The 27489-nt window shown below is 38.6% G+C and overlaps 2 protein-coding genes across 2 annotated transcripts; one reads left to right on the top strand and one right to left on the bottom strand.

The window, feature by feature from the left end:
• pdlim1 (PDZ and LIM domain 1 (elfin)) lies at window positions 1–12189 on the top strand. The gene is made up of 7 exons (XM_020926972.2): window positions 1–223; window positions 3642–3793; window positions 5755–5839; window positions 9120–9298; window positions 10693–10844; window positions 11087–11204; window positions 11683–12189. Exons 1-7 carry the CDS (start codon window positions 131–133, stop codon window positions 11867–11869), a joined length of 966 nt encoding a protein of 321 aa, XP_020782631.2. The 5' UTR covers window positions 1–130; the 3' UTR covers window positions 11870–12189.
• A 13642-nt stretch (window positions 12190–25831) lies between these two features.
• Window positions 25832–27388, bottom strand: dnajc12 (DnaJ (Hsp40) homolog, subfamily C, member 12). The gene is made up of 5 exons (XM_020927292.2): window positions 27018–27388; window positions 26688–26766; window positions 26461–26600; window positions 26242–26383; window positions 25832–26138 (listed from the first exon to the last, which is right to left on the bottom strand). The coding sequence occupies exons 1-5, from the start codon at window positions 27093–27095 to the stop codon at window positions 26056–26058; spliced, it is 522 nt and encodes a 173-aa protein (XP_020782951.1). The 5' UTR covers window positions 27096–27388; the 3' UTR covers window positions 25832–26055.
• Between the last annotated feature and the right edge of the window lie 101 nt (window positions 27389–27489).

A 27489-nucleotide genomic window follows, 5' to 3' on the forward strand; every position in this document is an offset into this window, starting at 1 on the left:
CTCCCGTGTGCGCCTGCTGCAGTCCTCCCGGGGCAGATCGCACACCACAGCACATGTTATAAGCAGAAGGAGCCGCTCTGCTGTAGTTTTCTTGCATTCCCCTGCGTTAAACTCTAGCGGTGCCTCAGCCATGCCTCTCCAGGTGGTGTTGCAGGGTGGCGGGCCGTGGGGCTTCAGGCTGGTCGGGGGAAAGGACTTCGAGCAGCCGCTGACTATTTCACGGGTGAGTTCTGACATGAAGAGCCGCGACAGACTAAAGAGCCACACCTGAGCTGGTCCTGAGCTCCTTTCACCTTGAATAGCTCTGAACGCGAACTCTCTCCGCTTTTTCCGACTTGAAGCTTTTATCTTTTCACTTTGTAGCCGTGATGCGTAATGACGTTAGCGTCGCGACGTCCTCAACTTGTTACATTGTTTGAAAGCGATTTGTAGTTCCACGATTAAGTTATTTCTTTGCATATGGTGACCAGACGTCCCTATTTACCCGGGACAGTCCCAGTTTTGAGCCTTGTCTCCTTATCTCAGCAGATTTACCCAAAAACAGTGATTTGTCCAAGTTTTATATTAGAAATGTCCTTATTTTTGACCTGCTAACAGTAAAGACAGGCTTACATTGTCACTTGTTTAGGTAAAATGCAAAAAAGCTGCTTAAAAATGACAAAAACGCAAAGAAAATGTGACTCTACTTGCTCACATTAGTGCTGAGTGCGTAACAATTTTCCTTCATTACGCACTCGTTTCACAGTTTTATTATTGGATGTCCCAGTTTTTGTTTTATTTTGAAAGTCTGGTCACCCTATATTTGCATTATTTTTGTCTTTAGTTTCTGCTTAAACGTGACATGACACCTTTGTTTAGATCCGGGTAGTTCATTTGATAAATATCTTAAACATACTGTATGTTAGTAGCCAGATGTGGGCTCTCCAAAGCTGTTCCTATCCTAATACATGTTTACATTTACATATTTTTAAACTAACAAACAGCTGTATCAAGTGTCTATGTGTTGTATAAAACTAAAGTCTTTAAACAAACAACTTGCATTTTGGAGTAGCTTGCAGTTTATTCAAGTAAAAAGTGTCTTAAAGTAACATACAGCATCTTCAATTTGGAATTATACTGGGACTAAATCCACTAACGTAACCTTGGCTAGACTAGGGCTAAACAGGACAAGAACAGGGCTGAACCATGCATGTATCTGCATTTAAACTAGGCTCAGACCAGGATCAAACAAGTACAAATGTGAACGCACCTTCAGCTACTGCACCTCTTCCTATTCTTTCAACACCCAGTTCTCTTTATTTGCTACTACTCTGTCACAAAGCAATAACGTTTAACCTGACCTTTAGGCCAATGTGTAAAATAGCCTTAAAATACCTATAATGTACATATTATTAAGAGCTATTATGGTCAGCCTCCCTCCCTGAATCTTTTAAAAGGACTGATCCACCCCTTTTCTACTTTAAGCTGCATTACATCATACATACAGCTGTGTGGTATAGCTGTTTTTATGGGGCATAGGATATGAAGTGGGCGACTTCACAATGCCACAGTTGTTGTGTTTAAACAGGAATAAGCCTCTTCTGTGTGTACTTTGGCTCGTCTAGAGGCTACACTCCACCCATTGGAACAGAGATAAGAGATTCCAGTGCTGTGCCCTATAAGGGATACTTGACTAGCCGGGTGTTGGGGCTACTGTTACTGCTCCTGCCCAATGAAGCTGACATGTTGACCTGATTCCTGGGCAGATTTTAATTATTGCTGTGTCAGATGAAAGATTCGGGAAAGTCTGTGTACGTTGCTAAGTGGATAAAGGGGATAATTTACTAATCCAATGTGTGAGTGTACTTTTGAGTCATAGGTTACTGTAACTAGGAATGTATACACCATGGTATTGACTAGGGGTGTGCAAAAATAATGAAATAATGTGATGAAACAGTATCGATATATCAGCAAGAGCATTTTTTGGTGTATTTTGTTCAATTATTTTGTTACAGCGCCACAGTTTTGTTGCTTGTTCAGAGGAAGGAAACTCATTTACGCGGCACATTTGACATTTTCACTGTTCTGATGATTTAAAATGTTTGTGTTTCATATGAACTTTGCACAAGAAGTGGTTTAACAAAGACTTTTAGTATCACAGCCATGATTTAGCCTTTTATTTTTTATTGAACCGTATTGATTTGATTTGAAATATATATTATATCGAATCGAAAGTTTACTGCATCGAGATATGTATCGTATCGGCAACTTCTTAATGATACCCCGCCCTAGTATTGACTGTCATGTGTCTAAAACATTTAAATAAGTTTCACATTTCTTTGCTATAAGCCAGCTGGTTCATGAACTGAGAAAAATTACACTCTTTATTGTTCTTTCAGATATTGGTGTAGGAGATGTTTGTTCCAGTGCAAAACAAAACTCCAGTCTTTAAAAGCGATACTTGTTTACATAACATTATTTGCACTGTAGTCTAGTTTTCCATGTATGAGTTGCCCAGCAGTTGAGATGTCACTCAGATAACACTCATAATCTTAAGTACTAAAACAATAATAAGCAAAATCAAAAGCGGTGCGAATGAATGTTAAGTGATTTTAATCCTGAAAGTTGACTTCATAAAGATGATCACTTACTGGATGAATGGTAAATTGGTAGACAACATTAATAAAAGAAAAATACGGTGTTCAGTGTTGTTTGGTTGTGGTGTAAATAATAGTGAGAAAAAGCATCATGATTTAACAAGTATTCACAAACTTCAGTAAAATTTGACATTGTTGCATTGTAAGATGGATCAGCTATATCAGATTTCCTTAAATTCTTAAAAAACCCTAACCCTAACCCAAAAAGTACTTTATAATATCCTCATTCAAGAGTTGTTAGGTCAATATTAGACATGAAAAATCTCCACAACCCATATTCTGACTCAGACATTCTTGTGATGTTTGAACTCAGTTGCTCGTAGTTTCTCCAAACTTTATCAACATGTGTGAACTCACAGGTCAGAGGATTAGAGCCAATCCTCCTCACATAGCCCAAAGAAGATTTTTGCTTTTGCTTTGTCTAGAATGTTCCACAGTATTTAAACACATTGGTTTGGCATTTATTCAGCTGTTTTTACTTTCTTACAGTGAACTGGCTGCTCTTTGGCATGGTGGTGTCATAGAGATAGATAAATTTAAGGCCATACTGTGGAATATTACAAGCAAACTAATATAATCTGGGGACAAGTGACAGATTCTTCACCTTTTAAAGAACCCATATTTCACTATTTTCTGATTTATGTTGTAATTTTTTTAGGCTGTGTTGTTCTCTCAATCTGAAAACACTCTGTCCCACCTTGTGTTGTCATGTGGTAAAACGGGAAGATCTCCACTGTGTTTTTAAACTCCATACACCTTCACTAGAATTATTTGGATTTGGATTACTCAAACATACGTATGTGAATGAACAATGAACAATACACAACTCTTAAGTATATTTCTGAGGATGTGTAATATAAGATCTTGAAGAAAACTTAAATTATTGGCACTGTAATACCCGCTAACTTCCACTGTATTTAAACTAAACATAAATTATGAGATCTGCATTCTTCTTTTTTATATATTTTCATATGCACGACTGAATAAACCTTCTGTCTTTTGCAGGTGACTCCAGGGAGCAAAGCGGCAGAAGCGAACCTCTGTATCGGGGACCACATCATCGCCATAGACGGAGAATCCACTGAAGGCATGACGCACATCGAAGCCCAAAACAAAATCAAGGGCTGCGCAGACGAGATGGCGCTCTCTATCGACAGGTGGGACGCCCTGACATGTTTGGGGCAGATCTGTGTAGCCGCGGGCCTGAACAAAGCATGAGTAATTTGATATGAGGCAGGCAGGCAGGCGGAGAGCCAGGTGTCATGAATCAAAACGAGACATGTTAGGGTTGTACTTTACACTGTGTTCTAACATCCATAACTGTAGAAAAAGTTGGAGTAAAATCAATATATGAAATGTCTTTGAATAGTTAAGTAATTGGAAAGGTATTTAAGGCAGTTTATTGTCAAAGGCTACTTCACATTTGACCCTTTCCTCGATGCTGTGTGTTTTTATACAATACACACTTCAGATCTTGAGCCAAAACCTGGTCAGGATTGGAAAGAAAGATTTACAATAAATTACAGTGATTGTAAATAGGTAGTAAAACATTAATGGTGTAACTGGTTTCCTGGTGAAGGATCCATCACCTTATCTTATAAAGATGATATTGCTTTCTCCTAAATGTTCCACAGTATGGCATTAAAGTCCTCTATGTTGCATATATTTAATTATCATTGTTTTATTACTCTGAAAAACCTTGAAGCTTGCATTCGTACAGTGAGTGGGCTCACCTCTCAACAGATCTGACCTGTAACTTGGCCTGGTGGTGTCTCCTTCTTGTGTTTATGGAGATGGATATGTTTAATGCCATACTGTGGAACATCTCAGTGAAGATAAGCAGATAGCTGACCCTGCACTATTTGCACAGTGCACCTTTTAATATATCTTTAAATATACCCTTTTAAAGTATTTCAAATATATGATTTAAAATTAAGTTTGCAAGTAAATTGTGTTTTCAGATTTATTTAGGTCTAAATAAATACACTGTAGGATTCTTCTACATCTATTCACGAAGAGCGTATTCAAGCATGCATTTTCCTGTCATGATGTTGGTATTGTTGGCAAGGCCTTTTTTTTTTCATTAATTGAAAGATGTTTGTTGACATTTGTTTGTCATTCCTGCGAAGTGAAGCTAAGAGATGTTTGGTTTGATTTCCCTGACAGGTTGAAACTTGTTTAGTCTTTCTTCACGTTTTGATGGGGTTATTTAAGGTTCAGAGTATTTTTCCTGCAACAGCCCTACACACCTACATGCACATTATGTTATGCAAGAGAATATGACTTATAGATGCTTGGACTAGAGCTAAGGACCCGTGAAAGAACAAGATGGTCATAAAAAGAAGAATTGAGGGCACTGGGTTACTGCTGACTGAAGAAAAGATCATGTTTAAATGGACGTAATACAGCCCCTTACATAACACAATAGACTGACAAAGCAGTCCAACAGCTCCCCTCAGGCTGCAGCTATAGTCTTACAACAATGACAACTTACAAATGTCTAAACAGTTCCTCAACACTGTAATGCCCGCTGGAGGACATACTGCTAAAAAAAAAAAAAACACTATTGAAAAATCAAACTCTTTTATAGATGTGGTTTCTTGTATTTTAAGAAGTAAGAATGTCACCTTGTTTTCCAATGCATAGTCGAGTTTGCTTTTAGTTTTGAATTTCTTCTCTTTATTACATGCTTATTTAAAGGTAAACTTTCTGGAGGTGGTACATCAGAAAAGATATACAAGTTGTTGTGGTTTGTTTGGTGGCTTTAATGTGCCAGTGGTCAGTATTCACAAATGAACATGCATAACTTTGGATTAGCTATACACGCTTTCCATTTTTGATTTATAATTTTAATTAGTGGTATTGCAGAGCCAAAATCACTGTAATGTACTGAACAAGGCTTTAACCAACACAGGTGTCCTAACTTGTATGGTTGTATGACTAAAAGTTCATTCACTGCCCACCTGTGTCTTGTAAACTTGCTCATACATTGCACTCTCTATTTTAGCCATCTGCTGTCTGTAATTTGTCATGTTTGAATCACTACCTTCCTCAACAACCCACATAAGTCATGAACTAACGCCAAATGTCTGGTTTTCCCCTTTTCCTTGTCCCTCAGGTCAGAGTACAAAATGTGGTCGCCGCTCTCCTCGGAGGGAGGGAAGGTGAATCCGTACAAGATGAATCTCATCTCAGAGCCTCAGGTGGGTCCAGTCTTTCAGTGGCCAGTAGCTATAATTGTTCTGAGTGAAAGTTTGTTCAGATACTCAACATTCAAGCCCTAATGTAATCCTGCTTGTTATAAAACACAAAATTGTAAAGGTTTGTCAACAGAACCAGCATTTTGAAGTGTCCAATGATAATTTTAAAGGTGCACTATGCAACTTTTCTGGTCAGGGTCCACTACTTGTTGAATGATTCACAGTGGTGGAAGATCCTATTTGTCTGTAATGTTCCAGAGTATGGCATTAAACTTATCTGTATGGTGGGCTATTTATACATTTTATGAGTCCAAATATACATTGAGTAACATGCATTCTTACTGCAAGTGGGTTTACCGCTCCATAGACACGAAAATTGCCATCTTTTTGTTTTCAGGAGGATAGACAAGTTTAATGCCGTACTGTGGAACATTATAGGCAAAAGTTCTATAGTGCGGCTATATTTGACAGCTAAAATGCTTTGCCACTGCCTTTTTGAGGATATAGTGAAAATTATATGGCATTATATTAATTATATTTTACAGAATGTAAAATGTCTACTTGTTTGAAGATGAAGGGAAAAGTTTGTCATGATACATTTTGCGTAAGTAATAACAGAAAATTGAAGAGTAATGGGGCTGTGCTATTGTTGTCAAAATGAATAGGAAAATTAATGTGTAAACCTTCTGTTCAGGTAGCCCATATTTACTGGAAAAACGCTTGTTCATTCCCATCCTGCCGCAAAGGATTGTGGGTTTGACGGGCTGCCAATGATGAGGTCATTGTTTGTGCCCTAACAGGAGGTTGCCTAGGAGACGGTAGTTTATCAGCCAAAGAGTACGTAAGCCTGAGTTCACGTCCGTCGTGTGTGGAAAGTTGTGCACAGTGTGTGACTTCATGTAGGAAGCTGTGTGGAGTGATCACTGGGCATGTGTTTATCACCAGCACAAAGGAAATGTCTGTCAAAGCACTCGCCTGCAGTGTGCCACAAAGCTTTGTTCTACACACTGTTATGTTAAAAGGCCTGCACAAAGTTACATGTGTTTTATGTTTGTGTGCTACTGGGCAGTTGGGGAAAATATTGTTCTCCAAAAAGTGGAAATAATACTGGACATGTGCACTTAAGTAAAAACTGTTTTCAAAATACAACACGAAGTACTAGTTGCTAGATACTTCTAACATTTTTCATATATAAAACTTGTTCAGTTAAAGTGAATTTACCAAATGTGAACTTGTACAAGTAACTTTTATGCTACAGTAATACAGTAACATGCTATAATTCTACTCAATAACAAGTACAGGTTTAAAAAATCTAAACAATCTGCTCTATATCAGAAACATAAGTATAAAATCAAAGTAATATTACTCAAGTGAAAGTACATAGTAGCCAAGAGTATCCTGTATTTGGAGAAACTACTCAAGTAACAGTAACTATCAGGATGCAACATTTGATTTTTATAATTTGACTGTTATTTCTTAGGTTTCCATGAGGGCAAAACCTGTATGTTTGTGCTCCAAACAATGTCTTAACCATAGACTAAACCGTGTCTGAACAGGACTAAATCATTCTTTCATTCAAGATTCAACAAGGCCAAAGTTGAACCGAATTAGACTCTGAATTAAACTGGGCCTAAACAAGGGACAAAGCAACTATTGTGGATCCGTCACAACTAAGCCAGTGACGAACTAAAGGCATTTGTCTTAACTGTAGGGCTGTAGACGACCAAAGACATGTCCTGCCTATCAAAGAGTGAACTAAAAAGGGGGTGTGGCAAAAGCTTTTCATGCAAAAATGACTAGTTATGCAGAAAAGTACCACAATGTATTTATACTTATTTAGACAGATTTAATTTTGTACATTATAAATACCAAATTCTCTAACTAATTTCTCCTTTCCGCTGTTATCCAATATACAAAGCCTTATCTAAATATAATAAGTAGACTAATACAAATTGTGATCAACTAAAACCTCATCAAATGATTAATCGACTAAAAGACTACAGCCCTACTTAACTGTGCTGCTATTTTAATGCGAACAGATATAACTTGATAAATTTTGCATTGCTAATCTTTATTTAGTCCACTGTCTGCCCTGTCTGCTGCTCTGCTCCTGGTTTCATTTGGCCTCAGAGACTTTGGGGTTTTCTGGTATTTAAACACACAGGCTTTGAGCATGAGCTAGTAATTTATTCCTGTGTTCTTGTTTTGCAGCATGAGCTCGTTTTGGTGGTATTTATGCGCCCACTTTGATGGCATACCAGTGTCATGACATGCTGGCTTTTAAAAACGTTACCCACTTAGCTGTAATTAACCAAGAATCCTCACATTACACCCAAGAATGTCTCAATTATGTGTTAAATCCCAGGAGGAAGTAGGACAAATAAGGACATTTTTAGGGTAAGGCATGTTTTCAGTTGACTGCTTAATAGTTGAGCTTTAATAGTGGGAACCGAGTTATGATTGTGATTACAGTAATCGTTTTTTCATGCTTAAAAGGGAATGTCTAGCTGCATCATATCAAAAGTATCCGGATATTTGAATTTCCTCATATGGTTTTTGATAGCTGAGTGGGCCTTGGAATTCTTTGCTAGTTTCTTCCGTAAAATTCCCAGCCAGGTTTCGAAGTTTAATATTAACCTCAATTGGTTTCTGTTTGACATTTTCCCACATTTAACAGGTGGAATTGCCCATCTCTACTGAAATAAAAAATAAAAGGGAGCTGTGAACTTGAAACCTACCACTTTATGACATCACAAGGTGGAACAGAGCATTTTGAGTTTTGGAGATGTAGACAGACTAATAATAAAGGATTACTCGAATGTGTGAATGAAATGAAATTAACACAATTCCAGGTTTATTTTTGATGAGGTAACAACATTGTAACACGTCTTAAAGCTCACAAAAATCCATTTTGTGTAATATAGGACCTTTTAATTGCCAGTGTAAAGTGTAACCCTGCATTTATCTACTAAATGGCCCTCCTCACACCCAAAGTAGCCATGCCAACCAAACCTACACCCAGTATTCATACAAGCATTAAGGTAGCATGGCTCAACTAGTTCAATCTCTACTATGTTATTTGTTTTGGTGTGTATTAACCTATGCACTTTTGGCATATTATTTGTTACATAATCACAATTAAAAATGACATTATCAGGACTGCACCAGTTATCACCATGGCATTTTTCCCTCAAAAGCACAACATTGGCATCCATCATTATCCTAGACCTCATTTCCTATCATGAATTTATAATATAACTAATAAAGCTCCTTTCTTCCACAGGAGGTGAAGCACATAGGCTCCGCCCACAACAGAAGCGCTCTGCCATTCAGTGGATTTGGGGCCAAAGTCGTGACAAACCAGTACAATAATCCAGCCGGCCTCTACTCCTCTGAAAACATCAAGGACTTCAACTCTGCTGTGGATGAAGTCAAAACCATGGCAAGCGAACCAAACAACAAGTAAGATCAAATAACTGACAAAATCCCCTGTTCCCAAGTGTTGTCACTGTACTAAATTTTCAAACATGATTTAAATACTAAAGAATAGTCTCTGTACTGTTTCCAATACCATGGTGATAGAAAAAAAATAAATAAAACAACTTTTTTTTTTTGACAATAGAATGTGATTCTCAACATTAAATCATAGTATTTTATTTTATATTACTATGTGACCTCATATCTCTGTAATCCCAGAGTCATCCAGGTAGGTTCCATGTGTTTCTAGTCTGTGTGGTTTTATACTTGTTCCGATGCAGCTCAAGATCATTCTTAAGCTATTTATGAAAGCTAAATGTGACTTTTTTAGTATTGATACCTGCTCAAATGAGTATCTAGTTTCGACAACCCTAGTCCCAAGTCTCTAGTACCATTTTAGCCCTTTTCTCTTTAGTAGGAATTAATTGTAATCTTTTATTTTTTTTTTTTGTAAATGGTGAATGGGGATAGTGGTAATAGTATGTGTTTAGAACTAGTTTTAGTATTGACTGTTGGCAGTAATGGTATAGAGACATTAGAACCTCTTAAAAACACTCTTGTGAAAGTGTTGACACATGTTATAGACCTGTTTTCCAGTAGCATTTATATCTTTACAACAGTCTTGAAGCTCAAACCACAAATGTTTTGAGGAAACATTTGGTCACCTCATTAATTTATCCTTGAGGACATAACACCTCAATAAAAGAGTGGATAGTTTTTGTGTTAATGGAACTAAATAAACTAAGTAAATATTTTCATCCCCTGTAGTGTGATGTAATTACCCAAATTAAACATGTTTATGGATGTTTATAAAGTTGTTTTCCTACGGCAAATCCAAAGTCTTAAGAGTTACTCAAGCTCAGGTGTAGCATCTATCTCCTAACTGCTCTTTGCCTATATTAACAGATATGTTTGCAGACTTTACTGTTTTTTTGGTTAAATTTTTTTTGTTTAATATGATCCATTCTGGTCCTAATTTTTTCCTGCTTCAGATACCTTGAAAACTGTACTTTCTGCTGCCTAATAATCTCACAAACAGATGCTATAATAATGAAATGACCTGTTATTCTCAAATGAGCACAACATAATTTTTCTGGTTGTTTGTTTCCAAGCAAATGTTACTGCTTTGCCTGGAATGTTTTTCAATGTGGCATTTTAAATGTATCTTGGTTGCTTATCAAGCAAGTGATGCCACCAGGTAAAGTTGAGGCTCAGCTCAAATAAAAATGCTGTTTTTAGATGGCTACTATGAGCATGAATATTATTAACAATAATATTAGGGGTTAAAAGATATATAAAAAGCAATCTGTATCTTAAATGTGGCCTGTGAATGTCCATGTTCACATACAGACACTGACCTGTTTCCATGTGTTTTGCAGATCTTCCACAGACACATCCAAACCTGGAGCCAAGAAGCATCCTGTCACCGAAGGGTCCGAAGTTTACAAAATGCTGCAGGAAAACCAGGAGTCTGACGAACCTCCGCGACAGTCCGCCTCCTTCAAAGTGCTTCAGGAAATACTAGAGACAGGTACAACATGACAAATGGAATAAATACTCAGTGTTTAAAGCACGGCCATAAATACTTCTCTTTAAACCGCACTATTGTAAATTTACTGGTGTAGGGTTAGGCACCTGCTTGTCTCCAATGAGAAAGACAAATAATACTATATAATATATTTTCATGTGCATCTTTAAACACCAGAGCACTCTGTCTCTATCTAACTATGCATTCTGTTCCAGGATCACTCTTATTAATATTTTTCTCTTTAGGTGACTCTGACAAGCCCTCGGGATTCAGGAGTGTCAAAGCCCCCACAAATAAGATTGGAGCTTCAGTGGGAAAAGCAGACAAACTGCCCATGTGCGACAAATGTGGATCTGGCATAGTGTAAGTGTCTTATAATATGTTTGGCTGAGTCATTTATGGATCCTAGATTGCATCCTAGTCAAAGGCGGATATGAGTGTTTGGTGTTAGAGCTCCCCCTTGTGGCCAATTTTAGCCAATTCATCAGAAACTTTTAAACTTGATTACAAATGTTCAGCTTGTTTGCTGACTGGGCGGATGTAAACTTTGAGTTAAAATTGAGTTCAGAATTCCGACGTTTGTGTCATAAATATAAACCAATTTATGGGATAAATTTGCCAAATTGATTAACAGCAGGCAAAATAAAGAAAATAAAACGGTCACAGCACCTTATTTCTATCTAGAATGATTTCTGGTTTATAAAATGATTCCTTATCTCTACTTGCAGCAGAAAAATCTGTTGTTATTAATACATTTGTCATTTTGAATGTTGATTTTTATTTTTTTTTATGATTTTCTGATTTATTTTTCTTGACCTTTTATTCATGTCTTCTCTTCCAGGGGAATGGTGGTCAAACTGCGGGACAAGTTTCGTCACCCTGAGTGTTACACCTGCACAGACTGCAACACAAACCTCAAACAAAAGGGACATTTCTTTGTGGAGGATCAGATCTACTGTGAGAAGCACGCACGGGAGCGAGTCACACCCCCAGAAGGCTACGACGTGGTCACAGTCTTCCCAAAATAAACAATGCCAATATCAAGACATACTAAACCAACCAAACCTTTATCCACAAAGGCTTTGTCTCTTGCATTACGCTTCAGTATGTTTAAAAAGAAAAACTTGTGGATTTGCACATTTTTGATAAAGAAAATAATGAGTTGGACTTTTCTAAATGCAATCTGCACATTGAAATCTTCCACTGTATTTTAGTATTTTGTGCCCTGTACATCTTATGTGCATGTTTCAAATACTTTGAAACAAGAACCACTCTATCAAAACTGATTTTTAATGTTTTAAAAAAAACAAGAACATTTAACAATGCCAAATAAATATTTTAGCATGTATTGTGTCTTTTTTTAATATGAATTCAACTTAAGTGCAGGATAATGCAATTGCATTATATAAGTTCATGAATTAGTGAAACAATACTCAGGTAGTCAAGCATAAGTAACACTGAATGATAAATACATTATGAGTAACGTATTCACTATCAAGGTTTAAATCCCATGAAGGAAGCAATAGTCTGAATCAGTCAAACTTGGTAAAAATCAACCACTTTTTTTTGCCAAAACAGTTGCTTAGAAACCTGGCCCCAATGTAAGTGCTTAAAGGTGTAGTATTGGGCTATAAAATTATCTAGTTCTTTTGGTTATATATTAAGTCAGTGTACACAGGATTTCAAAATAAAAGTCAATATTAGTGCAGAATCTTAAAAATAAATTGTAACAGGGACTACACTGGGCTGGCCACAGTTCATTTTGGAAGGAAACTGGCTGGTGCTGTCCCACTCTGCTGGACTGTGTATGTGTTCAGTTTGGTTTGAAGTATGTTGGTCACACATGCGCAGAGTCTCCGTCAGCGCCCAGATGTAGTTATGAGCAAAGCGTAATGTTTCTATTTTGGTCAGTTTTGTGTCCTCGGGAAGCGCTGGTAAGATGCTCCTGAGTGCGTCCAAAGCAGAGTTCAGATTGTGCATCCGGTGTCGCTCCCTGTCATTGGCCTTGGTTCTGCGCTTGCCTCTCTGTGCGTCACTGCCCAGTCTGCGTTTTGCCTGCGTCTCCAGTGCGGCACTTTTCTTCTGCAACAGATGTTCGTAAGAGGAGTCTTTTGATTTAAAGCGGCGACTCGGAAATATGCCACTGAACGTCGTTACGCTTTTGTGTGCGCGCACATCGACGCACTGCTCTTTTGGAGACATCCCTTGAAAAGAAAATATGCAGGTCATTTACTAAGAAGTTGCTTTTATTTACATGGCAAATACTTTACAATGTGTCAGTTCTTTCTGTTCTCTGAAAACATTTTTTTAAATACTGGTTGGGTACATTTCCTATTACAACTGCACTAAATAACATAATTTCCATTCAAAATCTTGTGCACTTTTTCCAAATAATCTAAAAAAGGGAAAGACCACAATCTTCTGTACATTTGCATTTCATAACCATAATGTCAAACCTATGCTGTCTACATCTTTTTGTGTGTTTGTTTTTAAGTTATTATAACCATCAAAAAGACTGAATGTCGAATAATAAAACACAATTATTTTGATATAACCTACTAAATTGTTTTTAAACAAAATTATCACCCAGTAGACTTACTTGAGCAGGTATGCAGCGGCTCTGGAGACACGAGTCTGTCTGCGCGTGCAGTGGTTCAGGTGGACTTTATCTGTGCAGCTTACACTGAGGGATGGGTGCGCATCCCTGTCATTTTATATGGCTTTTATCTTATCTCCTTAAAGCCTGAATCAACAGCGTCTGTTAAGTAGCCAATCAGCTTTCAGTCCGCGCGTCTTTCTGCTTCGGATTCTTCTCCTCGAGGCCTCGCCACCATTCATCCCCGCTCCGTATTTCTTTGTGTGCTCTTTGTAAAATACGGACGCGTAACTAGAGGGCAAGATAGAGGACTAGACGTATGGCCGTGAAAAGGTGATGCACAATAGTTTTTGGAGGTCTTTTGCCTTTGAATTTTAATATTTGGAACCCTAGAAGTGGGTATTGCGTCTTATAACAGGATAGGCTACTAAAATTATGTCAAGGATTATACAAGACATGTCATGGACAAAGCCATCATTGCACAACATTGCTGCTTGAACTATCCAAGAAATAAATAATAATAATAATAATAATGTCCATCTTTCAATTGCGCACCATTAAGATTGGCTATAGGTCCCAGTTGTGATTGAAAAAGCTACATTTGTCTCTGTCGTTTTTCGTTTAGGCCTATGTATCATCTGGGCAAAATGCGCACAATGTTATGTACATCTCGAATTCATGTTGCCCTAAATATTACGCACATAAGAAATATTCCAGCGATGCTAACTGTTGTTAATAAAACTATTTTCATTAGACTCCCCTCGCTCTACACAATCCTTAATGCGCGCCCATATTAATATTGTTGACAACAACTTTAACATCTATAAAAGTCTGTCTTTTTTAATTGGATGCCAAAGTTGTTAATGGAATAAACACATACACTTCTGATTATGACTGCCCATATTTTCAACCTTTAATATAACGTTTAACATTTTCTGTAATTTTTTATCATTTATGTCGCTGTAATTTTAAACCCGGCGCGAAGCTCTACAGTCGGGCATACACTTTTACGCACGAATCCAGCTCTTGAAAAGGACTAGTGGGAATGGAATCTGCTGTGTGAAGTGTGAGCACCAAGGGTCCTATTGTCTATGGAAACAATAAAAACTATATATCTTTTGTCACGTGGGCATAAATGTGTGCGCTATGACATATCCAAAATGCGTTCAAGTTGGCAACATCTCCATTGTGCATGGATTCTGTGGGTTATATTTTTTATTTTTATGACTTTAAATGTGACCAATGTTTATGGTAAGGGAGAAGGCACGTGCCAGTCGCCAGGAGCAGACAAGGGACGTGTGGCTGAGGTTGGACTGGATTTACAATGACCAACTAATGCTCCCGCAAAGCTCTCCTTAACTTTCTATCTAAATATGTGTATTGGGTCCATGTCTGATAACCATATGGTTTTAATAAACTAGACAAATATAGAGTGAGATAGGAGATGGGGGCTCGCTGTTATAAAAGGCAGGAAAAAACCAAAGTAAACTAAATATTACCACTTTACAAATAGTCACTGATGCTGAAGCCACGTTGTGATTTCGAGGACAGGTGTGGACTTCTAGTTAGTCTCCCCTTAATTTTATCAGCAGACTGTAGTGTCTGCTTGTTATGCAAAGTGTGGGCAAACAGTTGCTGTGGAAATAGCAGATATCGAAGTAGACTTAAACGCGATTTAACAATATTTAACAATAAACTGAGCAAGCGAGGCAGCAGGTGATACCTGCCCAGAGTCGCTGATTAATACATCGTCCACTCTCCACTTTACAGTCCCCTTTGCTTATTTATTAAACCAAATCTATTTATTATTATTTTAGCAAACAGAAGTACCAGGTGGGGCTTTATTTTCGTCTTCAGCTTTTTGTTTGAAGGACGTTTTGAAAGAGACAATCAAAGTCCAACAACTCGCTGACCAGATTGTTGTCATCCCAAACTCCACCTTTTCAATGTGCCCCCCTCTCTCCTCTCGTGCTCTCCGCCAAAGAGCTGCTGGCGAAGGGGGAGAAGAAAGAAGAAACTTCTTCAAGAAAGGAAAAACATCTTAAAAACATTTAATTGCAACCCGGATGCCATATGTACACCTCTTGTGAAAGCCCTCAACAATGTGACTGGCTTTGACAAAGTATGGAGTGCGCCTTTGGAGACGTGTGCGCTTTTGGAGAGGTGCGCGCGTCGTGACCAGAATGACCCCGAGGACACTCTACACAAGAACTAATTCACTTTTAATGTGCTTTGGAGTTTCCTTTCACGGGCCACGCATTGTATGTCTTGCATGAGCTTTTGATGGCAGTGTACACCAATTACAGTGGAATAGCTGTTCTTTACGTTACGCAGTTTGTCTTTCTCTAAGGCACAGTCTGCGTTGCCTCTTTTCACTACTGCAAAGTGTTTTATCTCCTCAGCACTTGTTTACCAGGTCTGTCTTCATTAGCGGCCTTTGTTCATTTAACCAGATTAACATGAAGAGCTTGAACCTGCACGGGAGTTATTAGGCGATTACAATTAAGCTAAATTAAATCATTTGTCTGTTTCAAGGTAATTACGAGATTCATGTAAAATTACTGTCGCTTAAACACATTTTTTCAAATCCTATTTCAATTCAGTAGGTTTATTTGTTTGTCCAGTCCAATCTAAATGTTTGAGGCATTTTAATAAACTCTCCTCACGTGGTTTCAAGCGGTGACAACTAGAGCAGGGGAATTATTTAAAGGTGCAGGTGCACTATGACTTTTCTGATGGAGGGACTGCCAGATTGTCTCCAGGGAGTTAGTTTTGCTTTGCCTGGAATGTTACACCATATGGCATTAAATTATACCCCCAGACAACTCGTCCATGGATAATTTCTGAGAAAAGAAAAATCACTCTGAAATGATTGAATCCATGTTGGATAAATTGTGGAACATTCCAGACAAAGCAAGAGTTTACGAACTCGCCACGGACCGCCACCTGAAAAGTTGCACCTTTAAGAGCCTAATTAAAACGTTTGAGCGCTGGATGCCACACTGTGGGAGATGTCAGTCTGACACAGCTGGTCTGTTTTCCTGTAACAGTGCATTTTAGGCTACGATCTTCACCTCTCTACAGGGCTCTAAATGCATTCTTATCTGAAGAGTCCATTTAGGTTTAGGCTATGAAATCACAACAGTTAGGTTATCTGTGCCTCCTGCTTCAAACTTCGCCACAATCTGACTGAGACCTAAATGTGTTGTTGTTGTTGTTGTTGTTGTTCCGTCAGACACTGTTTAGCGTCATCTTCGTTCCATTGACCACCTGTAGCAAACTTTCAAATGACACAGCCACGGGCCCTCAGGCATACCAACTACAACTGCTAGCAGTAAGAGAAAAACAAGTTCTTTTGTCCAGTAGGGGCCAGTGTGTAGAACACCTCAAATTCCACTCTACAACGGTGAAGGACTCTTATTTTATGTAGTTTTTAAATAAAAAAGTGAGACAAAAAGACTGGGTCCCGCTGTATTACTCAGGCTGCACTACAGCGTCTATTCACAGGCGCGATCCCACTACTGAGCGGCACGGGGGCTTTGACCTGCTCCGTTTCCGACCTGGGCCGGTGCACCCCTCCTTAGACGACCTGGTGGTCCCGGGCTCCCCCAGGAGCACCATATCGATGCCGAACTTAGTGCGGACACCCGATCGACATAGTTCGCTGCAGCTCAGAGCTCCTGAGCTCAAACGATCCTCCAACCTCAGCCTCCCGGGAGCTTGGATTACAGGCGCGCGCCACCGCACCCGGCGAAGAAAGCTCGTGCTCATCGGGCTTTTGATTTAAATACGAAATTTACACCAAAATTACATCAGCACCTAGCACGAAGATGTAGGCTTAAGTAGAGTCCCTGCCTTTATTTGATTACAATTCCACACAATTATACACTTTACAAAAATCTCAAGTGACAGAACCCAAGTAGGCGAGCCTACTTTTCTATTTCTGTTCGCTAGGTGGCGGCACACATGCTCTTCGTTCTAGCTGATGACGTAATTTCGTCAAAAGCCCAATGAGCAGGAGCTTTTCTCGCCGGGTGCGGTGGCGCGCGCCTGTAATCCAAGCTCCCGGGAGGCTGAGGCTGGCGGATCGTTTGAGCTCAGGAGCTCTGAGCTGCAGCGGACTATGTCGATCGGGTGTCCGCACTAAGTTCGGTATCGATATGGTGCTCCTGGGGGAGCCCGGGACCACCAGGTCGTCTAAGGAGGGGTGCACCGGCCCAGGTCGGAAACGGAGCAGGTCAAAGCCCCCGTGCCGCTCAGTAGTGGGATCGCGCCTGTGAATAGACGCTGTAGTGCAGCCTGAGTAATACAGCGGGACCCAGTCTTTTTGCCTCACTTTTTATTTGAAAAACTGCAAACAAGATATTTAAGATATTTTTTGTGTTATTTTGTGCAGATATTTTAGGATTTCTGTGCCTTTTTCCATCCTGTAAGGTTGCGGAGTTTGTTGTCCTACACTGCCTCCTACTGGAATAAAGACAAACCTGAACCAAACCAGGACTAAGTGTGAAATACTCACAGCCCCTTGTCTGGTCGACTATTACTTCTTCACCTTTATGTATATAGTCTATGGGTTAGACGCATTTTGTCATTTTGTTGTGAAAGAGTTGCAGCCTTTGCATTGAGAGCGGGGGTAGATTCTGCTTCCAAGTTTAGGGGTGCTTAGCACCAAGGAGGTAATACAAGAGCACTGCATGCGCCTGTAGCATGCACCAAAAATACCATACCAAGTGCTCCAACACTCCGAGCACTCTTTCTTATCCATCTATTTCCATTTCTTTATATAACTCTATCCCTTTGTGCTTCCTAAACTAGCAATCATGCTTTGTAAGGCCATAGGCCTATTGTTTAGTCTTCCTCAGTCCTTCCTATAGGTACTATAAACTGTACAAATACTACTACTGTATTAAACTGTATTCAACTCTCCTCTCTCTCTCTCTCTCTCTCTCTCTCTCTCTCTCTCTCTCTCTCTCTCTCTCTCTCTCTCTCTCTCTCTCTCTCTCTCTCTCTCTCTCTCTCTCTCTCTCTCTCTCTCTCTCTCTCTCTCTCTCTCTCGTTCTCCATCCCTTTTCTATAATTGTTTTGTTTCCTCTGGCTGAACTTGCTTGAATGAACATGTGTGGATGACTTGGTGTCATTGTCATCTGCCAGGGGTTTTTCCATCATGTCACATGTTTCTTACCTGGATTCTCACTTTTCCTTTAATTACTAAATTTGGAGATTGTGTCATTCTTTGCTTTTTTACGCTGTCATTTATTGTAGGTAGCAGGTTTGATATCGTATTAAAATACATCAAAAAGATATTTGCATCACATCATTTTACTTTACTTATACCAAACTACAGGGTTGATTTCTTATAAATTGTCCATGTAGCTTATATTTCTGAATACATAACCTTCTGTTTTCTGTAAGAGGCATACATGATTCATAGTAGATGGTCAGGGTTTCCCACACATAGACTAACAATCTCTGAAACCAAGATTTTTCTGAACTCCAGCGTTTTAAATGTGCATTAATATTCAAAACAGACTTGCACCACTTTGTTTGACAGGCCTAGTCAGTCTATGATGCCCCCATGTTGTCATGGTAACCACACACTTCATGTCCACACTGTTTGTCCTACGTAATCATGACCGTTGTCCATCTTCACTCTGCTGTTCACGGTTCATTGTGACTGGTTGCCTTAGTAAATGTGGAGTTGAACTGAGCAAGGTAAAATAAACAAATGATCTGTCTTCGAGTTGTGTGTTGGTTTATTTTTTGCATTTTAACATGATAATTATAACTTTAAAATGGGCAGCTGTTTATTTCTTAAGCAATATTTCATTCTAAGAGCATTTGAGGCATAGAGCATGGAACTGCATTCATTTGGTAAAAGGTAAAATTTTCTGTTTGTATCAAAAACCTCTTCAGCATCTCACAAGTTCAGGGTTCCCACGGTCATGGAAATCCTGGAAAAGTCATAGAATTTTAGTATCTCTTTCACAGAACTACAGCATTCTGTTAAGTTATCATTAGGCTATTATGATTATTTCTGAACGTATGCACCTTTTGTTTAAAAGAGACGACAATAAATGCACTGACAGTTTTTTGAAAGTTGAAAAACTATAATGTCTTGTCCTGGTCTCGGGACCCTGTGGTCTTCGACAGGTCTTGGTCTCAATTAGTGCGGTCTTGACTATAACACTATGTAAACGTGTGTGAGCAAAACAGCTCAATCATAAGGCAAAAATCAGATCTTTGACAAAGTTCTCAATGCAGTTTAGACACATTTACACATTCATTGTTCTAGTGTGCGGGTCGGTGTTGTGGTGCCGAGTTTGGATGTTACAGGAGGCAGAAGATTGGTGAGGCTGGCTTTAATCACGCTGTATTTGTGGAGAAACAATTTATGGATTTGAGTCACGCTAAAATGTGTGTGTAAGCCTTTGCATTGCAACATTTTACAGTAATTTCTAAATAAACACAAATTATTTCCTTTGGCACAATCACACATTTTATCACATCAGACTTGTCCTACAATAACATAATATACCAGTGTACCACCAGGAATCGCAAAAGAGGGAAACTTGTAATCAAACTAGAAATGGATTCAAGAACACCAAAAAGTCATCGTTTCTACTCTTAGCCCATTTTTGTCCTAACCAGAACTTTGTGTATCTACAATATGAATAGTAAACACCAATAAACCCATACAAATTTCAGGAAAAAAAGACAAAAACAAAGTGATCAGTCCTGGTTTAGTCCTTTTCAGTCCTGACCTAATCCTGGTTCAGTCCTGGTCCCTCATGTCTCAGGTCACTATAGGACAGTTCTGCAGATATCATGAGCCTATGCATATTGTCACCGTTGCCAGTAGCTCTGGTGTGACATTTAAGTTGTAGCTATTTTATATTTGTTATTTTTTTATATCTTGTATCGGGAGAAGTGGGTGGACGGTGAACCCCCTCGTACCACACCTGATTAAAACTTCATACACCCTTCCAAAAATTCCACCTGCTCATTAATACTTACTTACTGGGTTTAACAGACGTCAACACATTTCCCCTGTTTGAGCTTCCGTTCACTGGCTGCCTGTGTGTTTTAGAATCGATTTTAAGATTTTACTGATTTTAAAGCTCGTTTAGGTCTTGCACCAAGTTACATTTCAGAACTTTTAACCCCGTACGAGCCTCCCGCAGACTTAGATCCTCAGGCAGGTCCCTGTGGCTGTTCCAAAGTCCAGACTCCGGACGAAGACTGATGGAGCCTTTTCAGTCCGGGCACCTCAGCTTTGGAACGACCTGCCTGAGGAGATAAGGCTCACACCATCAGTATCATCTTTTAAATCACTTCTTAAAACTATTTTTTATCGGTTGGCCTTCCTTTAACTGTTTTTAGCTTGATTAGATTCCTTTTTATTGTATTTATTTTATTAACTTATTTTAATTTATTGGATTGTTTGCATCATTGTCTGTTTTTGTATTCCTTCTGTATGCTATTTGTATTCTTTTTGTGTTGTTCTTTGCTGCTTGTACAGCACTTTGCAAACCTTGGTTTTAAAAGTGCTTTATAAATAAAGATTTATTATTATTATCACAGTATATTCTCCAGTGCTTATGTAGTTGTGCAATTCTACCACTAGATGACCCCACAACTTTTAAAATAATGTATTAACGATCTAATCCCCTCCAAGATTCTACTACTGTATTTTAATATAACAGTATTTTTACACACAGGCGACTCAGTTTCTTGAAATGTTGACTTTCTTTGTAAATGTTAAAAACATAAAATATAAAACATGAGAAAAGCTATTGACAGGGACCCCTGCTTGTCTCCATGGAGATGTTATTGTTCCATGTGAATGTATGGCATTCAAAAAGTCCATCTACAATTTATTTTATTCGAGGTTTTAACATTTTAACCTTAAACCAGTTTGAAATATGTTGACATTTCTGTTTAAACCTTGTATTAACTTTACAGGGTTAAAGGTTAAATTTCATATTAATATTGCCATTGTGTGTGTTGTAAAAATGTTTCGGTCTTGTCTTGACAGTTCTAACCCTAACTCTTCTGACTCTTCTCATTGCAGATCTAAACTGTTTTACTAAACTTTTAAACTAGTCTTCACAGGTCCAGAGGCTGCTGCTGTTTACTGTGGGTATGTCTGCACACACTTACTAACACACTAACTCTGTACGAACACGGGCAGTGGGTCCAATCCAGCCACAGAGGGCGCTGTGTGTGTCCCTCTGTGCCAGTCCCCAGCCTGGAAAAATGGAGAGGGTTACTTCGGCCTAAAACCTGCCTCTTTTAGCCTGATCTTAAAGTGTGTATGGCAGCTTTTTCTAATTATTTTTACGTGGTTTGGTGATATTTTCTTGTGGTGAATAATTTATCATAGTTTTACATCAACATTTGTGTTAGTTTCTGGACAAAAGTTGAAAAGAAAAGCACGAAAATAAAGGACGTAGTGGTTCTAAAAAAGGAATATGTCTGTTATCAAAACTTTCAAATGCAGGGATGGTCGAACTATTGTGTAATTTTTAGACACGCCCCTTTTTCACAGTACGGTTGCTAGGTAAAAGTTATGAAATTGACTCTGTATCTGCTGTCAGTGTTCAACCTGGGAATAAAATTAGAAATCTTCATAAATATAATTACTAACATGTCATATGCACTTTAATATACTGACTGTAACAACTCAAATCTGTCTTTTATCTTGTAGGTTTAAAATTCGATAGGTTTGATTGAGTCAGTCATTACCAAAATGCCTCCTGCTGCTAGACTAAAAACCTCTGCAAATATTGTAATGTTGAATAAAATGTGTAATGTGTGTAGAATTTAGACAGAAAAAAAACATGTTCCGCAAACAAAATTATGAAATGTGGGGAAATCTGACGGCTGTGCTACACTTTAGAATTATTGATTTTTGACAGAGTTTTACAGAGGAAATTGTAAGAACCAAGTACCGCGCGTCGCCCAGAACAGTGGCGCCATCTGCTGGAGAAGGACAACAAGAACCAGACCTCCGGATTCACAATGAAGGTTTTCTTTACTAATTCCCACTTGATTGTTTTATGGGACAGGCTATTTAATAGTTAGTTTGTTTTCTTCTTAAAAGTCATAAACCTGTCCTACCCCGGTCAGCTGACCCAGACCCCGTTGCTATGGTAACTGAAAGCCTGTCTGGTTTTCAGGTTTTTCTCTCATGTCATTTGTTAAACGTGTTGTGATATTCAGTAATAATGTTTTTAGCCTTTTAATAGTCTTTTTTAGCTGAGCTTTGTACTTTTGTCTCATAAGAGCTCAGTTCTTGAACTAGAAAAGCACTCAGAGAGCGCAGACCTCCGCCAAGGACTACCCCCATTTTTTATATAAATTGCGATAAAATCAGTCTTCTGGATCAGATCCGGATCAGCCTTTGGAATATGAAAGAGGATCCCATTGTCCATCCCTGAGTCAAATTTCATGGGGTTTGGTCAATAATTCACCGAGATATTGAGAAACAACATTTTTGGCCCCATTTACCACAATGTTAAATAAAATTTCAAAGTGATCCAGAATCCAGGATTTCTTCCGGATCACCCCCAAAATGAAATCAGTTCTTCCTTTTCACATTTCCAACAAATCCTGAAAATTTCATCAAAATCGGTCCATAACTTTTTGAGTTATGTTGCTAATAGACAAACAAACAAACAAACAGACAAACGCCGGCAAAAACATAACCTCCTTGGCGGAGGTAATAAATGTCTGTGTCATTGTCCGCAGATGAGCCAAAAGTGGAAAGACATGAGGCGGAGAAAAAAGCAGAACTTTCACCCGTAGCACCAGAGTGGAGCGACGAGACACAGGTACAAATACACAGGTACAAACACGACCGGAGCACTGTCCTGCATCTATATAGGTGTATCTTAATACAAACTCACACGTAGCTGTACTCAGGTTAGTCTTGGTTCTGCACAAGTTTTATTACCTAATGTTTTGTAGTTTCTATTAGGTTAAGAATAACTCTGAAATAAGTTTCTAGTTTGTAAGTTTTGTCCACTGACATTGAGGGCAATAAAACTTTTCCTGATTCTGAGTGGTGTTGTTCAGAAGCATTATTTTGTCGTTTACATGTTTACCAAAGAATTGCAGCCTTTGCTTTGAGATAATGACGCTATTAAAAATATTGTGTGCAATGTTGTGCAGCCAGGTTGTTACCAAGACCCAAACACCGCTGACCACTGCAACATAAATCAGTTCACTAAGAAGTAAGGTTAAGCCACTGCTTCACTTCAAGAATGCCTCACCAAGTGTTGGTGGTTGGTTCAGGTTTGTATTTTTGTCCAGTAGGAGGCAGTGTAGGACAAAAACACTCAGCAACAGTTCAAGGTACAGCCATCCTAAAATATCTGCACAAAACACAAAAATAACACAAAACCTCCAAAACGTTGATTGTTTGCAATTTTTAAAAAAATTAAATGACAGACAAAAAGACTGGGTCCCGCTGTATTACTCAGGCTGCACTACAGCGTCTATTCACAGGCGCGATCCCACTACTGAGCGGCACGGGGGCTTTGACCTGCTCCGTTTCCGACCTGGGCCGGTGCACCCCTCCTTAGACGACCTGGTGGTCCCGGGCTCCCCCAGGAGCACCATATCGATACCGAACTTAGTGCGGACACCCGATCGACATAGTCCGCTGCAGCTCAGAGCTCCTGAGCTCAAACGATCCGCCAGCCTCAGCCTCCCGGTAGCTTGGATTACAGGCGCGCGCCACCGCACCCGGCGACGAAAGACTCTGCTTATTGGGCTTTTGACTTGAATACAGATGACGTCACCAGCTAGCACGTGGCGTCTGTGCGGCGCCATCTAGCGACGAGAAATAGAAATTTACATTCCAGACAAAATAGGACAGAGAATCTCTGTCTACAATATCATTTTATTTCAATTAAACCACCAGACACAGCAGTTGGACCAAAATACAGAACACACATTTCAAATCTAATCACACGATACAAACTGACAAAATACAGAGTTTGCAAGGCACAGAATGCAAATTTGCCTGAGTACACCTAATACAACAAATAATTCTGAAATTTAAAAAAGCATGATATGGGGGAGAAAGCTAAAAATATAGATCACGAATTTTAAGATAGGTATAGACCTGAATATATTAAAAGATGTTGAAAATATATTGAATATGGGTAACCTATGGCAGTCATTACAAGGGGCCTCGAGCCTGGTCGAAAATATTCCGAGTCAGCACATATCACCAGACTGGTATGTAAATCAGAAGTGTGTTTACCAAAAAGCCAACATAATTTTCCACATTTTGTTACAGTCAAAGGCTGAATTGGAGTTATTAAATTAATATCGGTATGAATGCCTGTTATTTATCAAGCTGTTGGAAATAATGTATGGATAAGTTATCCTGATGAACCAGTGGATTTCAGCCTTTTTTCCCCAGTGACCTATATTTTACCTGTAGTGGATATGTTAACGTCCCCAACATCCTTCCTACCTGAGAAGCGACTATCTTATAAGGAAAAATCTAATAATTCTAGTTAATAAAGATGTTATGGAACAATAATGATTTTAAATTACTTCATCTAAGCAATTAAGATGCCATTCCTTGATTAAAATTCACACAATGTAGTCTTGTCCTCATTTCTAAAACAAAACCCTGGCCACCCCTACATTGGGAATGACTGCAATAAAAAGCTATTATACAGGGTAGCCGCGGGGTCTTAAAAGTCTTAAAAAGGTCTTAAATTTCATGTTTCTAAATTAAGGCCTTAAAAAGTCTTAAATTATGTTGTCCAAGGCTTTTTTTTCCACAAAGGTCTTAAATTTCATTAGCCTATTTTTTGTAAAGTCAACCGGGCTGCAGTGCAATGTTAAATGAAGGGAGGGAAAAAACATCAACATACTTAGTCTTGTTAGAATGTTATAAATTATTTTTTGGCCATTTTACAAGCAATGCATACTATAATAATGAGTTCTGAATGAGATTTTATAATATTTTTTTTTCTTATTTAAAGCAGTGAGTAAAGGCCATTATTAGAAATGGATGTGGTATTCTTTGCCCGCATACTGGTCAGAATTTTCCTTTAAGTGGTCTTAAAAAGGTCTTTAAAAAGTATTAAATTTGGGGTAGTCAAACCTGGGGATACCGTGTTATAACTACTTTATTCAACTGACAAACATTACCTCTTAAACAGGATTTTTTTTTTTTTTATCCACCATATCGTAAATATCATCATACTATAAACAATTATTGACTTTAAGTTAAATAAGTAAAGGCCATTAAATCCCCCTGAGATTAGGAATTTCAGGGTAGTCCTGGCCCCAGAAGGTAGCGTATTGCACATGTTCCCTGCGAGAGCAAAGAAAATGTACATAGTGATAAATATTAAGCCCCAAGAAATATTGTTTCAGATACAATTTATTCAACAACAAGCCGATATAGTAATCATTTAGACAGAGCATAATAGAATGACAGTCCCTAAAAGTCACCTTGAATTTGAACACAGTTACATTTAAGGTACAGTTTTATGTTTTTTTTGGGGGTTTTTTTTTTGCAATAAATATTTAAATAAAGAATATTGTATCACTGTATTGAAGAGTAATCAGTATTTTTCCAGCATACTTTTAAATTTCATAGTTTCTAAACCTCTGCAGTAGGTTCGATGGAGAGTCACCGTCCCATCGGAAACGCATATGATCATAATCCCCTGTGTAACAAAACCAGAAACAACCTGTTATCTTAAGTGACAAATTAAAGAACTACAAACATTATTTTTAGAGCTCTCTAGAAACATCTGATAATAAACTCACGTGTAGGTTCAGTCAGAGGACTTTTGTCGGTCTGTGCTTCCTCGTGGTCAAACTGGTCTTTCATCTCAGAGGAGGTGGGTATGTCTGATTTACAGGGCTCCAGCATTGGTTCCTTTCTTGATTTTACTGCCCAGTGCATTGACTGCAGGGTGGAACAGTCCACATTACTCAGTTATTAAAGACAAAACATAATGACACTCACCAGAGGATATGACATACTGTTTTCACAGAGTCTTTCAAAGCTTGCCAGTCATGAAATGTCATGGCAACTCCACTTCTTTTCCAAAGGTCATAATTCTTTCTTTTGTTTTCATCACATAAAACCTCTTTGGCCTCCTGCAGTTTCTGGAAGTCTGTCACTTTAACAAAAAGACAAAATCAGTGTGCATAAAGTACATAATAAATAATAATAATTTAATCAAAAATGTATAGCGATTATGATATACCAGCGCTGGGGTTATCCAAGTGTTTGTCTGGATGGCACGCCAGGGCTCTGATTTTGTACTCATTGACAATCTGTTCTGTCTGTAGATTAAAAATATACACATATTATGAAATTATACATGTGAAAAGCTTACAACATATTCCCCAAAACATAATAACTGAAAATCTATTAAACTACATAATAATAAAAAAATAAAGCATTTAAACTGCTGATCACATAGACATATAAACAAGATGAAGAGAATGAATGACTCATACACTCAGGCCTCTTGAGCATCAGGTTGGTAAGCCTGACTCTGAAGTACAGTGAAATTAATAATGGTTTGACTAACCGAAGACAGCTCGTCACATCCCAATAGTCCATAGTAATCCTCAAGGTCCTCGTTTTTACAGCTCAACACCTTATCCATGTAAAATGTTCCGACGTAGCGGGGCTGTGATGACAGAGTAAACAGACTCGCTGCTCTCAGCTCCTTCAGAGCGCGGCCGCCTGTTGCTCTCAGTCTGTGGTCGCGCCTCTCCTCGTCCAAATCTGTTGTTGTGGACGTTTGAGCTATCGTTTTGTGGGATTATGTTAAGAAGTACAATAAAGGGGTTTTAAATCTCTGAAAGTTCAAACTCTCGGAGTATTTCTCTTGATTTGTAAATAACGGGGCGTTCTCTCGCTCGCTGCATCACGCATGTTGCGTTTTGTTGTACTCAGAAAAAGTATGAAATAATGGTTTCCACGAACAAACATGAAAAGCAGCACAGCACTCGTTCAGGCTTGAAAGAAAAAATATAAATCATATTTGATTATTTACA

The sequence above is a fragment of the Boleophthalmus pectinirostris genome, unplaced genomic scaffold (genome assembly GCF_026225935.1).
Source record: "Boleophthalmus pectinirostris isolate CB_2022bp ecotype Guang Dong unplaced genomic scaffold, ASM2622593v1 HiC_scaffold_5, whole genome shotgun sequence".
Taxonomy (NCBI): Eukaryota; Metazoa; Chordata; class Actinopteri; order Gobiiformes; family Gobiidae; genus Boleophthalmus; species Boleophthalmus pectinirostris.